This window comes from Solanum tuberosum, unplaced genomic scaffold (genome assembly GCF_000226075.1).
Source record: "Solanum tuberosum cultivar DM 1-3 516 R44 unplaced genomic scaffold, SolTub_3.0 scf00226, whole genome shotgun sequence".
Taxonomy (NCBI): domain Eukaryota; kingdom Viridiplantae; phylum Streptophyta; class Magnoliopsida; order Solanales; family Solanaceae; genus Solanum; species Solanum tuberosum.
The window spans coordinates 788,532-803,829 of record NW_006239155.1 but is presented as its reverse complement, the minus strand read 5'-3'; the positions used below and the strand labels follow the sequence as shown (position 1 = coordinate 803,829).

At 33.6% G+C, this 15,298-nt stretch overlaps 1 protein-coding gene across 1 annotated transcript; it reads left to right on the top strand.

Annotated features, from left to right (window-relative positions):
* The first annotated feature begins 3,074 nt into the window (after positions 1–3,074).
* LOC102583654 (uncharacterized protein KIAA0930 homolog) lies at positions 3,075–12,747 on the top strand. The gene is made up of 12 exons (XM_006356782.2): positions 3,075–3,366; positions 4,892–5,078; positions 5,193–5,267; positions 7,144–7,250; positions 7,617–7,677; positions 7,913–7,972; positions 8,061–8,135; positions 9,365–9,511; positions 10,240–10,294; positions 11,003–11,122; positions 11,781–12,007; positions 12,129–12,747. Exons 1-12 carry the CDS (start codon positions 3,335–3,337, stop codon positions 12,150–12,152), a joined length of 1,170 nt encoding a protein of 389 aa, XP_006356844.2. The 5' UTR covers positions 3,075–3,334; the 3' UTR covers positions 12,153–12,747.
* The last annotated feature ends 2,551 nt before the right edge of the window (positions 12,748–15,298 follow it).

Sequence of the window (15,298 nt, the reverse complement as noted above, 5' to 3'; positions counted from 1 at the left end):
GTGGACATAAAAAATAATGCAAAATTATAAATAGTAATGTGTCCACGTGGGCACATATATACCTTTAAAATACACTATTAAATAGTTCAGGGAATAAAAAATACGGTAGTAAATAGTCTAGGGAGGTAATAGGTCCTCATGAAAGTTTAGTATAGCAACAACAAATTCGACCAAAGTTGGGATATTTTTCAGACCCTTATCCCTATTTTTTACAACAAGCAATTAACAATTTCTTTTTATTGTTTCTATCTATTAATGCATGGATTAATTAAATTAATATCTATTGTCAAATCCATCTAATTTATAGTTTATTAATTCAAATTTCTTCCTCACGAGTCTGGTCTCAGTAAAATGGGTCCAAGATTTGGAATCATTTGAATCATTGATAGATCTATTAGAACACCACCACTAATATATGTTCTTCGAATTTGGCTGGGTCTTTTTATTTTTTAGATTTTTTTTTTCAAGTTGATATTTTAAAATTCATATCCAATCAAATATAATTATCATATTAAATAAACTTTTAAAAGTATTTTATATGAGGAAGAGGTCAACAACACAAAAGGACAACAATAACAGATCATGCTTGTCGATATTTTTATTAACAATTTGTAACGAAAGTAAACACTTGTAAAATAAAGCAAAACTAAAGCTACTTTAATTATTCACTACATTTACTTTTCCAATTATTACATCATGTTGTCTTTTAGACTGGTAAATATTACTAGTTCATTTTTAATAAGAGGTTTTCTATTTAGATATTAAATATAAGATCATTTTTTATAAACAATGTATTAAAGGTGAAACTTTCCAATATGAATTTGAATTAGAAATAAATCCAAAACCCAACATGGGTTGTGGTGTACTGGTGAGAGTGTTTCACCCTTAACCAGAGGTCTCGGGTTCGAGTCCTGAGTATGGAGAAAATCTTTTTGGGAGCGCCACCCCCGAATAGGCCCTGCAATGCGCGATTCGAATTTAGTCGGAGCTCCAACGTGGGCTCCGGACATCGGATGAAAAACCAAAAAAAAAAAAAAAAATCTAAAAGGAAAAATGTTGGCTTTTAGACTATTACTAACGGCTAGCCCACTGGCCACTTCTCCCTAGCTGCTAAGGGTGTACATTTATTTTTTAAAGGGAAAAGGCTCAAATATGCCATCGAACTTTCAGAAAAGGCTCATTTATGCCATCCGTTAAAAGTTTGGCTCATCTATGCCATTACCGTTTAAGAAAAGGCTCATTCATGCCATTATTTTTTAACGGTGGTTTTACAAAACCATTTTTTACACGTGGCCAATTATAATTCGGCCATGTCATATTTTTTATAATAAAAATTCAAAATTCTGAACAAACTTTTTTGCAAAATCATTTTTTACACGTGACCAAAATAATTCGGCCACGTCATTATTTTTTTATAATAAAAAATCAAAATTCTGAAAAAAATAATGACGTGGCCGAATTATAATTGGCCACGTGTAAAAAATGGTTTTGTAAAACCACCGTTAAAAAATAATGGCATGAATGAGCCTTTTCTTAAACGGTAATGGCATAGATGAGCCAAACTTTTAACGGATGGCATAAATGAGCCTTTTCTGAAAGTTCGATGGCATATTTGAGCCTTTTCCCTTTTTTAAATTTAATTTTGTATTTTATGATTTAGATATTTTAGTTTTTGGTTTTGAAGAAATGTTACCCAATTCAAAAAGATTATTTATTTTATGGTACTGGGTTTTCATTTTGATTTTTCGATGTGTTATAAAAAATAATATAAATATAATATAGTCAAATAATATATTTGAACAATATGAATGATAATTATAAAAATAGTAATGTTCAATCTCTTAAATATTTTTTCTAAATTCAATTTACATAGTTGAAATAATGAACCCTTGTTGTTAAGATAATAGTAATACAAATTTGATGAAATATCAAACACCCTCGGTCACCTATAAAAGCATAATGCGACAAGTGAAACATGAATTAACTTACATAACGTGAAACTATAATCAAAACAAAAATTATTTTAATTGCTAATTAATTTCTTTACTGACCATATGTAACTAGAATATACTAGATATTTTGATTTTTTTTTTCATATTTTATTTTCTAAAATCAAACTAAACGAACTTTTTCTTTTTTAAAATCTTTTATTCATGAATGAGTTTAATTTTGCTCATACCCTTCATTAATTCACAAACAACCATTGGTCGAAAGTACTCCCTAGTCACCACTCACTAGTCCTAATGTATTACCTGGATTTTCTTTTTATACTTTACTGGAATCAATTGTTTACCGAAAAATAATTTCTAAGATTGCGTACATATCATTCTCAATTATAGAATCACACTGAATATATTATTGACGTTGTTATTGCTAGTATATTAGCAATGCTTCAACACTCAAAAGTTTGGATCTACAATTATATTTTTATTGCACATTTCAAATCTGGTTTTTATTTAGTGTGAGACCCACCTATTTTCTAGAAAAATCTTAAGATGTTCCTTCATCTTACTAGCTCAAAAATGTTGAAAAAGCCCACTGCTACCCATACCCAATACCTACTCCCACTTAGCTTGTTAAATCCAGTGGGCTTCATCACTTAGGCCTACCCCATAAATGTCCGATTAAATGTGACTTTTACGTAAAAATAGGGGACAATTATTCATATGTATACCATTCGGTCATCTAATTTATCAAATATAACTGAACTCTATACACTCGATTATATATAGTGGGCATATATTAAATGTATCCATTATATTATAAGTATAATATATGTATCATATTTTTGTTAACTAAAAGTCTTGAATTCGAGCTTTAGATATGAAAAAATTAATGCTTTTTCCTACATGGGCCCTTGCACAACGTGAATTTGAATTAGTTAGACTCCAATGCAAGTATCGAATACCGGATGAAAAAGCCAAAAAAAATAATCAAAATTTTAATAGATAAAGGTATCAATTGAATGAAGTCACAAAACGCGGGGCTTTTATTGACATATGAAATGTTTTTGTGAGGAAAGTTGAATTTAACGAGAAAAGAGGGTTAAAGCATATAGCTAAAAAAGAGTTGCCAATTTTTACCATCCAGCACGAGAAGTTTCACTCCCCCTTTGTAAATTTCAGAGAAGTTTTTTGGAAGCTTTTCTGAGATCAACAAACCAGGTGTCTTCTTCTTACTCGGCTACTGTGGCTACTTCCTTCGTCTTCTTCCATTGCTTCGTTCTCTCCGAAGCGCATCGTAGTCTGAGAAACTTCATCAATTTGAGCGGCGGAGTCAGCGGAATCAAATCTGCGTTGTTGAAAGGAGAGTTTTCATAGAGAAGAAGAAGAAAATGCTAGGGGAGGGAGGCCAAACCCCTAGTCGGTGAGTCTAATTTGAGAATTATTAGCTATACTTTTACTTTCCGTTTCTCTAATTAGGTTTCGAAGGATTGATAGTAATGAATATTGAGTCGACAAGACATATAAGTAGCTAGAGATTGAGAATATTTTTGCGTTCATGTTATAGATTGAAGAATTTTTTTGTATTTAGGTTATTTAATTAACAAATAATGTACCTGCTAGTTGCTAAATTGTTTTGACTTGCATTGTGATCCTGAAGATGCTGAGTTAGGAGTTGAAATTTAAGTTAATACGCGTTTGGATGATAAGGCATGCAAATTACAAGTAGCTGGAGATTTTTTTTGTGTGTGATTACGGTGTTTATTGAAGAAATATTGAACTTGCTAAATTTATTTGACTAGCATTACTATTCCGAGGACACTTGAGTTAGGAGTTGAAATTTGTGATCTTGATATCTGTATTTGGATTAGACAACGTGCAAGTAGCTAAGAGATTGATAATATTTTGTGTGTATGCTATGTATTCAAGAAATAATGAACTTTCTGATTGTTCTGACTAACATTACAATTCAGAAGACTCTGATTTAGGAGTTGAAAAACATACAAGTAGCTTATAGATTGAGATTTTCTTGTGTTAATGTTATATATTGAAGAATAAGGAACTAGCTAACTTGATTTGACTGGCATTATGATTCCAAAGATGCTGAGTTAGGAGTTGCAATTTGTGCTATTAAAATCTCTATTTGGATGTAAAACATACTAGTAGCTAGAGAGTGAGAAGTGAGAACTTTTTGTGTTATGTTATTATTGGAGAAATAATGAACTTGCTAAATTTATTTGACTAGCATTATGATTGGCATTGAGTTAGAGTTGAAATTTGTGCTTTTTGAAATCCCTATTTGGATTAGACAACATACAAGTAGCCCGAGACAAGTTTTTTGTGATTATGTTAGTTATTAACGACATTATGAACCTGCTAAATTGATTTGAGTCTTTGACTAGCATTACCAGTGGGAATCTGCTGTGTCAGGAATTAACTGTTAGGAGGTGAAGTTTGTCCTTATGTTTTTTCCTCTTTTTTCTTTTTGTCTCTTGGTGTTATCAAATGAAATCTTTTGTTGGATGTACAAGTAGCTAGAAGTGATAGGCTTTCACGTTTATGTTGTCAATTGAATGAAATTATAAATCTGCCAAGTGAATGAAGTAACAATTGTTCATTTTGGGCTTTTGGCACTTCCCTCTGAAATTGGGTAATTACATGATGAACTTCCGATAAGCATTTCATGTTTTCAAGTCAACATGGTTTGAACTTGCTTTGGAAAGGAACTGGTGGTTAGGCTTTTACTTCGGTTGATCGGCATTGAATGATTAATAAGAATATTCAAAATGGCTTTGTTTTGCCCCTCATCAGTGGTTTCTTTCTTTATTTTCTATTCTAGGTTTATGCGATACTTTATTATAAATCTCTTAAGAGTATGGTAGGGGAAGTGAAGAGTGTTATACTGTTATTTGTGTTTGTTTGCCTTCTCAAATTCAAACTCCATGCAGATCTGAGTTGCTATGTATGGTGAAGAAGAATTCAAAGATGTTAGGGAAAACCATAGTGGAAGATGAAAGATCAGATGTTGAAACGGATCCCCGTTTCTGGCATGGCGTTATGGATGTGTATTTCATTCGTGGAAGGGAGTCTAGGGGACGTCAGGAAGATGATCTTGTATTCTTTGTTAAAAAATTGGTACACATCTTCTCATTTTCTCCTTATTTTAGGGAACCATAAGTTGCAACCTGCTGAATCTGAATAACAGTTTACTGAAAGTGAATTAATACGAGTATATATATTTTGGTGTAGCATTTGCAGAAGCATGGGTCAAATGAAGACGAATCTGCAAACACTCCATACTTTGTACGCAGGTGGGCACCTAAGGTAAAAACAGCACAAGTTTTTCATTCAGATTTCTCTGACACACTTAAAGAAGTACTTTCTTTCATTTAAGGTGTTAATCATTTGAATGTATGATGTATGTTCACTAGAATGTTATGATCCATACGGGCCAATAAACTTGGAAATTTGTATGAATCATCAAGCTTAGTCTTTTTATTCTTTATATATGTAGACTGTCTTGTTTAGTTTAATTTGGATTTTAAGCAAATTTGCTGCTCAACGGTTAAGTGGAATCTCTTGTCCTTGTTTCACTGTACTTACTTTAAGGTCTATTTTAACGCCACACATGTCAGAGAAAAACTCGAGGTGATTCAAGATTCTAGATTAAGCCTGAAATAAGACCCGAATCCAAGTAAATGGGACTGGAAAATTACATCTAGGTTTTGAAAAGGGGTAGATGTTGGACACGCTACATCTTAAATTAACTGTTGCCAAATGCTACCTTGGGGAATGATGGTGAGATGTTCTTATTTATCCGTCATGCATGATAAGATGAATTGTCATCTCTCAAAAGAGGCAATACAGGAGTAGTCCTAAATAAAGGCTGGTGGTTAATCAATGTGCAACTAGTAGATAGAAATACTAGAATTTTGTAAGTTCATCGTGAAGCTGTAGCCTAATTTGCTGGTTAATACTTATTAGTCAAAAAAGTGTCTATAACTCATTCCAAGAGCTCATTCAGTTTTCCTGATGATTTGACTGTTTTGGTTCATCACTCTACTTGGACCATAAGATAGTTGGGGATATGGATTTTCAAGATTGTATACTAGTTATGTTTTTTGATGAGTGCCAGTTACCATTGATGTTGCAGTATGCTACGAGGAATTTCTACTTTTTGTGTTATAAGATCACGCAACACTAAAAGAACTTGACATTCTTCATCCTGCTGGGTGTTGTACTGTTTCCTTTTGCATTCATTGTGAAGTACTGTCTCACTCTCGTTTTTAAGTCTATTCCTACAAACACTGCGCCAAATAGAAAATATGTTTTAGGAATGTTATGGGTTCTTAAGTTCTGTAAATTTATGGCGTAACAGTTTCTACTTACATGATAGAATTATCTTATTAACTGGTTAAGTACTCCAAAGAGCCAAATTCATACTGAAAAGTTAGGATACTGTGATCGGAAAACATTTATCTAGATTCCATGGTCACTTGTCTTCTTTGGAATCTTCAAATTTTATGTATTCATGGGCATCCTGAGTCTAGATTGATATCATCTTAGAGGACATATACTTCACTCCAACATTGATGATACATTTTGATGTGAACAAATTTATTTGACAATTGCTATATAGATTATGCAATTGATAGAGATGATTGTTTCTCTAGCTTTTGCTTCAATAACCTAGTAGTTAAGTTTGAAGAGAATGAATTCAGATTTGGTTTCTATATTTGATTGTGGTCACATTAAAGGTAAGATTGATCAATAACAATTGGAGTTGTTTGGTTGGTGGTTAGAGTTATGTAGGTCAACATATATTAGTAATGTAGGGAATAGTTATGAGGAAATTTATGTATTGTTTTATGCAGGGATTAGTTATGCAAGTTTTAGTTATTTATGTGTTAGTTAGCTCACCTTCTATCCTGCATAAAATAATACATAGATTCCTTCATAGCTTATACATGTATTAGTTATGTGGGTTTCTAATTGCAAACCAAATACCGTATTAATAACTCACTTCCTAACCACCTACCAAAACATGGTATGTATTTATGCTGGATTTCATACTTGCGTAACTCAACTCCAAACTAGCTACCAAACGACCCTTAGTTATTTATCTTCATCAGAATATACTAGATGATATTAGATGTTTTCAAAGGTGACAAATTTCTATTGTTCATCGTCTTCATGTCAGTTGGATGACTTAATTGGTGCAAGTGCATCAGATGTTGATTGGAGGCGCTCCTTTTACTTGAACTTAATTGCTCAAACTTCTTTTAGTGTGACAGTTGCAATTTGCAGGTACTATTCCTTATTTTTCTTTGTTCCATGATGTAGTGTCTTAATGTTCTATTTCACATGGTTGTGATGTCTCTTTGACTGTAGGCACTGTTTTATGAGAAAAATAAAGGTTGTATGACTTTTGAGTTTTTCATGAACTTTGGTTAATAAGCGAATACTCAGGAAAACACCTATAAAATTTTTGAGTATCTTCTCAAGATATTTCTGTTTAATTGTTTTTGGTTCAAAGAGGAACTTCTGCTGTAACTTTTGCCAGGATATTCATTGTCATTGTATCATATGTTTATGCATCAGCTAAAGCATAACAACTTTTAGTATACTCTTTAGTGGTTTTCCTTTTCTTTTCTTTTTTTGGTTTTGTGCTAGTCAACAGGTCCTTCAGAATTACCAGACTGGAAAAGACCGGCCACTATCTCCTATATACAAGGCAAGTAGACAGATCAAAAACTTCCTATTAGTGTTCATACTACTCTGATTCACTTTACTATTCAAGTTGTTATTAAATAAAACCTGCTACCCTTTTTTATTACTGTAGAAAGCCAAGTAGATCTTTGTGACATGTTTGGCTCCTCGCCTCTCTCTAGTTTAGTTTCATTCCTTAAAGGTTTTCATTAGTGAACAGCAAATATGGTTGTTCTTCTTTTATTTCTATACTTTTTCAGGTTGTCAAAACTGTCTATGCATCTCCAAGTCGTATCAATTTTCACTTGGACTCAAGAAAGGTAAGTGTGTCTAATATCTGGAGATCCATATGACTCCTTTTATGCTTGATATAAGTGTCTTCTAATGACATTATAAATATATATTCAGGAAGTAGAAACAACCTCTGCCTACCCAGAGATATGTTTTGCAGTTGATGACTTCGATTCCACTTTTGATGCAGTGGTAATATATCAACTCCCAGACCACTTTTGTTAAGTTGCTATGTGGCTTAATATATGAAAGGCATAATGTACTGGAAACCTTTCCATACTTGACTTTTATATGCTTTACTTGAGTCGAGGGTCTTATCGGAAACAACCTCTCTAGTCTTTACCTTCACAAGGCAAGGATAAGGCTGCATATACACCACCCTCCCCAGGCCCCACTTGTTGGATTACAATGGGTATGTTGTTGTAATAGATTATCAGATCAGTTAATCACCCTGGGTTTTTCATGTTTGCTGAATCGAAACTTATTCTTGCCCCCTTCCCTTATGTTGTTGAGAGGCATTCTATTCTGCACGTCAAATACTAACCTTTTATTTGCATTAGATCTGTAAGCAAATAGTTACCTCTTGAAGGATCACGGGTGGTCTACCATTTTGCATGTAATCTAGATGTTGATCACTCTTGGTTTTCATTCACATTTGATCTGTAAGAAAACAATTACATCTTGATGGATTGCGGTAGTCTACCATTTTTCATGCAAAATCCGTGTAAGATAGGCATTTTGGACATGTTCTACAGTTTCAGACTGTAAATACCTTCCTTTGATAATACAAGCATTCTGTATCTCTAGTTTGCTTTCATGTTTGACATTGCAAAATTCTAGAAGCTTTTATTACATCTCTCAATTTTTGCCTCATGCTCATACGAGTCCTGCAAATCATTTTTGGCTACTTTATCACTGCCACCTTGAATTGTAAAATCGTGTGTGAAAATCTCTGATTTGTATTTATTAGTAAAAAATCAAGGTGTATGAACCCCTATTCTCTAAGGCTTGAATTGTCAATAGGTTGGTTGGATAATCCTTCTGCTAGTGACTTAGTGTACCTTGATATGGAATAGAATTTGATGGCCTATACCAGTTTAATCCAATGTGAAGTTGCCATGAATGACACCCTGAAAGAGCAGTAGAATAGATGACATTGGGCTATTAATTCTTGTGTTTCCCAACTGATCTCTGGGAAAAAACAAATGTTGCTTAAAGTTTTTCTGAGGTTGATTTCCCCCATTAAATTAGGAGAGGACATGAAATCCGAGGAAGCATTCCACGAAACGGCACAAGTGTGATAATCAGCATTGATCGCTTAAATTAACACTCACATGAAAATAAATTAGAGCAAACTTCTTCATTCACTTTTGATAAGACTAGTCACTACTGTAGAAGCACTGCAAATTATGTTTCTTCAGGTCTTGACAGATGTTGATCACTGCTATTGTGTACTTTTAAATGCACATGATGGAGCTGCATTTCCAAGGGAGAGAATACGACAAGACTGCAGTCCTGCTGATACATCAAGTAGTGATACAAGTTCTGGAAAAGCACCAACGTCAAAGGTTTGAGAAACTGATTTTCTCTATTAGTGAATAGTATTTATAATTCTTGCTTTACTTTGGTGCTTTTAGTTTGTAATGACATGACATAAAAGTGAATAAAGCACTGAATAGTGAATTCTACTTTGTTATTTGTTGAAGAAATGGAAGGTTATGGAATATTGGATTTAGTATAAATGACACACATTTCTATTGATCATGCAAAAAGTGTTCATCTATTTACGTGCCTCCTAAAGGGAAATTTAAGGGAAGACAAGCAGCCCAGGAACGTGTTTTTTCTAGACGAGATACAAGAAAACACCCATCTCTGGGTTTCTTTCTCTTTGGTTCTTTTAAAACTACTTTGCATTTTCTTGATGCCATTAATAAAGCCAATCATTTCATCAGAAAACAAACATTATCTGTGGGCTGCTTGGTTCCCTAAAACTTTCTTTTAGGGATGACGTATTTGGTCATCTGACCTAATTTGACATCTTAACAACCACACTCTCTACAGTAGTTTTTTATTTCACTTGCACAGCTAAAATTAAGCACTTATATTTTACTTTATCAAATGTTTGATAGAGTTTTGTGATTATTTTTTCTCTTGCTTACAAGCTTCTGACAATGTATTTTGAGGTCCTCATATGTTGGATATTGTGTTTATTATGTATTTGGCGTATACTTGCAGTTCTCATGAAAATTTAGTTGTGAAGTTGTTGGTGTACTGACAGCTTTTAATATGATTCCAGATTACTCTTTTCTCAGGCTTCGTTAGCTATCAAATGGTCCGAGATGCATATGATGGTAAATCTGCTGTTTCAACATGTGAATTGTTTGTCGTTTCTTTTTGTCACGCTACCAAATCAATTTTAAACGGAAACTGGTGAACCATCTAGATTTTTCCACTTTGCATGTCCTATTGCACTTGTTTGTAGTCCAAACTGTCCTGTTTAGAAACTAAGATGAGGTGTTAGTGCTGTAAAACTGATTGGGAACTATTGGAAGTGTGAGGATTGTATATCATGATATGACTGTACGAACTTAGATCCTCTCTTTGCCATAAAACATGGTACTAGTTGAAAAGTTATATAATGGGTGAAATATCACATCGATAATTTGATCTCATTTGTAAATGTTTTTCAACCTCTTGAAACTTTTAAAAGTTGGATAGAATAATATAATTGGTGGAATGGATACCCTTTCTGTAATATATTGCATTATCTTAGTGGTTGTCTTCTTATAATAAAGTTGTTTGCTTATTTATCCAAATAAAATAAATATTAAACGGTGTCAAAATAGTAAGTCTCACATGAATTAGGAATGAGGGAGTATCATTTAAGGAATTGATGTTGCAACTACAGCTCTGCATTGCTGGAGCTTTAAGTCAAAACAGTTGATATAGTAAATCATCAAATTTCAATTGCAGGGAGATTTCCTAGTCCTGTTTTTCTGGCAGTTTCAAGAGGAAAATGAATTCTGGTAATCTAATGTCAACTCCTTTTATGTTCACAGCTGGAAGGTCTGGTTTTGGGAGCCTTCTCTCACTTCATTCTGTCGGGAAAACTGACAGGATTTACATGAAAGGCCCCGGAGGACGTGGGGAAGTTGAAGTAGCTGTGTCTGGTGTTGTAGGTAAACTGAAAAATAGTTACTGCTTCATCATGTTGTATCACAAAATTTGATCTCTCTTCGTGAGGCTGTGTTATTTGATTTCTAGTCATAAAGTTGGTGATTGGTAAATTACTTAAAGAGCAACTTATTATAGCTTCTCAATTTCGCTCAGTTGATTTAGAAACTCAAATGCGCCAATAACTTGTGCAGGGAATTCATCTAGATTTATTGGGATAAATATTTCTGAAAATCTTAAAGAAACCTGAATCTTGTGATAGCACCTTTTGTGCATTGTAGTGGGTCATTCCATTTATGCTGTCTTCTGTGTGAGCTAGAAGATTTCATTTGATACGAGTATGCATGGTAACTGTTCACTTCGGCTGCAACCAAATGCATTAACAATAACAACATACCCGGTGTGGTCCCACAAGTAGGGTCTGGGGAGGGTGGGGGTGTATATAGACCTTGGCTAATCTTTTTGGGCTAGAGAGGCTGTTTCCGATAGATCCTCAGCTAAAAAAAAAATCAATTTTCATATGCAATCAAATGCTTTATTTAGTTTAATCTGTTTTCTTCCAGCCCTTTGAAATGGTACTGCATGATGGTCTCCCTTATATAGATTGATCTATTTCAACCTTCTGCAAATTAAATATTCGATGCTTTTACTTCTGTGTATCAGATCAAAGCAAGCAGGACTTGAGCCAAAATTCTGTAGATCACGACTCTAAAAAAGGATTAAGCTTCAGTGCAGTTGTGCGACGAGCTGCATCAGTTGCATCAGAGGCAGCAAAGCATGCATACGCTGCTGCTTCTGCTACCCGAGATGAAGGAATGACCCCCCTAAAGTGCTGTTTGATGTCTATATCATTACCTTGGGAACATATTGCTCATGATCTTTTGTTCAAGGTGAGAGCTATTTCAATTAGCACAATGTTCCTTCATTCAGATCAATCTGTTTGGTTATTTTTTTCACTGGAGCTCCTTTCATGAGTAGACCTCTGAATGAAGTTTCTTGTTTCCATTTCAGGGAAGTCCTCCCGTTAATCTGTAAGAATTTCGTGGGTTTCAGAATAGGACTTGTTTTTTACTCCAGAGATGGAGAAGACTAAAGAGCATCACTGAAAGGTGAGATGGCTGCTCCATTATGAAACAGAAAAAATGGTGATAATATGTATACAAGTTTCCACCAATCCCGATCCCCGCACAAGATTTAATTTGCTTCCCATGCACATCAAGTTAGTATCAGGGGCTGAGGTAGAAGTCCAAATATGAGTTTGGATGAACCCAATAGCTTTTGCTCAAACTGTGTATTTGTGTTAAGAAATTCATTAAATATGTAAACATTAAATTTTAGAACTCAGTTATATTAGCACTTGAAATAGTTGTTCTATAATTCAGAAACCCATAAAGTTGAAATTCTGGCCTAGCTCGTGTTTGAATTGGCATGTTAGTTCTAAAACTGGAACCTGAATCTATATTTGGGAATTGGGAGGCACAAAAATTCGAAACAATGTAAGATTGGATTGGCTATTAATGTACAAAGATCACTTATTGACAGTTGAGAGCCTGTATGTTTGGGTTGATATAAGATTGGAAAACTTTGTGATTTCTTTAGATGATAGTAAAGATTCCTTTGCCATTGTAAACAAACATTTTCAACGCGTATTTTTTCATCTTTATCTTTTTGCTTATTCAAATATAGTAGTTTGTGTCAATTTGCTTTCTTTCTTCTTTAGAAATTCCTTTTTCTGGTAAACCAAATTGTCAATCTACACCATCAAATTCTACATAGCTTAGCTACAAAGTAGATGATTCAGACTCGAGTTGTAAAACACTTGTTCCACCAAAACTTTACACCATTTGAAGATGTGCACATCTCGATTATTTCACCAGGTACTTGCTAACTTATTGCACCTGGCCACAAACTCGGCCTGGTTCACTTCTTTTTTAACACTACTACTCTGCCCCTTATTTTAAACGTTCATCATAACTTTATATGATTATTTCTTGCTAGAGAAGAATTGATATTTCAACTTTAAACTAGGCATTTTATTGTGTAGGTACTGTCGAGTTGTCTCCCTTGATAAGAATCTCCAAGTTGGGCCAAGATAATGCACAACAAGTAAATGGTAGCTCTTTCTTTATGACTTTACCGTACTTAATCACATGGAACCTACTAGCTACTAGCTAGCTTTGAAACCATTGGGGAAGAAAGAAAGAAAGTATAATGACGGCACCAACATGAGTTGTGGTACGGTGGTGGGATTACTTTATCTTTAACTAGAGTTTTCGAATTCGAGCTCTGGCATGGAGAAAAATTAGTTGGGAGCACCACTAGTGTGCGATCCGGATTTAATCGGGGCTCTAATGCGGACTTCTGAAACAAAAAAAAAGTATAATGGGGGCAAGTGCTAGTGTTAACTTTATTTACAAAATGAAAGACGATAACAAAGCCAGAGACTGCATGTTAGTCTCCACTATACTCATCATGGGCTGGTGTTATTTTTATTTTTTTTATAACATGGACAAAACAGGAAATAACTGCTAACAAAGAAAACTACCTCAACTTCCACAACTAGAAAAACTGACTTTGGGAATGGGAATATTCTTTAATTTATTAGTAATTTAAATTTAAACTTAATTAATCATTTGTTAACTTAGTGCTAATGCAATCTAACATACAAAGACAAACTTTGCTTTTGTCGACAACATTATAAAACTCATTTTTTGATTAAGGAAACAACATGATCATACATTTTTATGTTTAGAGCAGCTTTATCATTTTGCAATTACATAGCCACAAACAGAACATGTTCTCCACAAGATGGGTAATCAACAATTAGTATATGTTAAAAAGTAATGACGAAAGAATACAGACAAATCCGATTTGAGTATTCATCAATGGGGAGAATCTTTTTTTTAAAAAATAAAAAAATAAATTAGGGGTGATGTCCGAATCAGTTTACACACGTCTTGACTAATTCATACGAGACTCACCCGGTGTTTACACCCTTGGGAGAAATTAACCTAGTTAGTATTTTTTTTTTTTTTGCCTCTATTGATATTTAATAAATTTGAGATCTCATGTTTCTCTGCTCCTCACACTTCATTGATCACTAAGCCACATCCTTGGATGCCATCAATCGAAAAAAATCTATATGTTTGGGATAGTAAGAGTAGACATTGTACTATATTACAACAACAACAAATTCAGTATAATCTCACAAGTGTGATCTGGAGAGAGTGGTGTGCAGCAAACCTTGCCTCAAGTAAAATACATCAAACAACAAGTATTCTAGGTAAAACGCGTCTATTTTGAGTATAGAGTTTCATAGCATGTCACCTTGACATTGTAGCCTCCTTCAATTCCTTAACTCTAATTAAGACAATAACCAATTAGACCACACATTTCTTTTATTTACTGTTGGCCATCTAATTTTAAAGAATATATTAACGTAATAAAAGAGTTGAAATTTTATACTATATTGTTACTATAAAAAAAAACGTTACTCCATATTATCAGGTCACTCAAATAATATCAACAAATCAATCTCTTTAATTAAAACATGAGATTTATAATCTTAAAAATTAGACAAATTATTTAATACAATAATCAAAGAGCACATTTCAATGACTTTTTCTTTCATTAATGCTTTTTAAACCTAAGTATGAATTGAACCATGCTACAATATTAAATAGGAAAGTAACTTATACCAAAAATAGTAGTCTTTTCAAAGCACCAAAGGACAAAAAGATTGGAATTTAAAAATAAATAAATAAATAAAACCTTAAAAAGAACAAGGCACATGGGTGTCCAAAATTAACCAGTAATAACTTTATTATTGTCTACTGAATTAGCACATGAACAAGGTATATAATTGACTGACTCTAATTTGTTAATTCTCTAATCTCATTTGTTGTTTCACCTTTTTGGTCTCATCCTTCGTCATTAAGCTAATCTTTTCTTTTTCTTCCTTTTCATTTTTTTCTAATTTTTTTTTAATTTTAACAAAACAAACCCCACTACAGTGTAAAAAAAAAGCAGTTTATATTGCCAGGGATCCATCACCATCAACTGCCTACCTAGCCCCAAGGGGCCACCTGTCCTCACACAAAATTCTATGTATATATGATTATACTCTAGCTTTTACGATGACATTTTTTAATTACGGGCGGCTCAATACTGTTGGGAGTCTA

Coding starts and splice junctions, on each gene's coding strand:
- LOC102583654 (XM_006356782.2), top strand. CDS start 3,335: ATGCTAGGGGAGGGAGGCCAAACCCCTAGTCG. Junction 7,973..8,060: donor TTCACTTGGACTCAAGAAAG/GTAAGTGTGTCT, acceptor ATATATATTCAG/GAAGTAGAAACAACCTCTGC. Junction 9,512..10,239: donor GAAAAGCACCAACGTCAAAG/GTTTGAGAAACT, acceptor ATATGATTCCAG/ATTACTCTTTTCTCAGGCTT.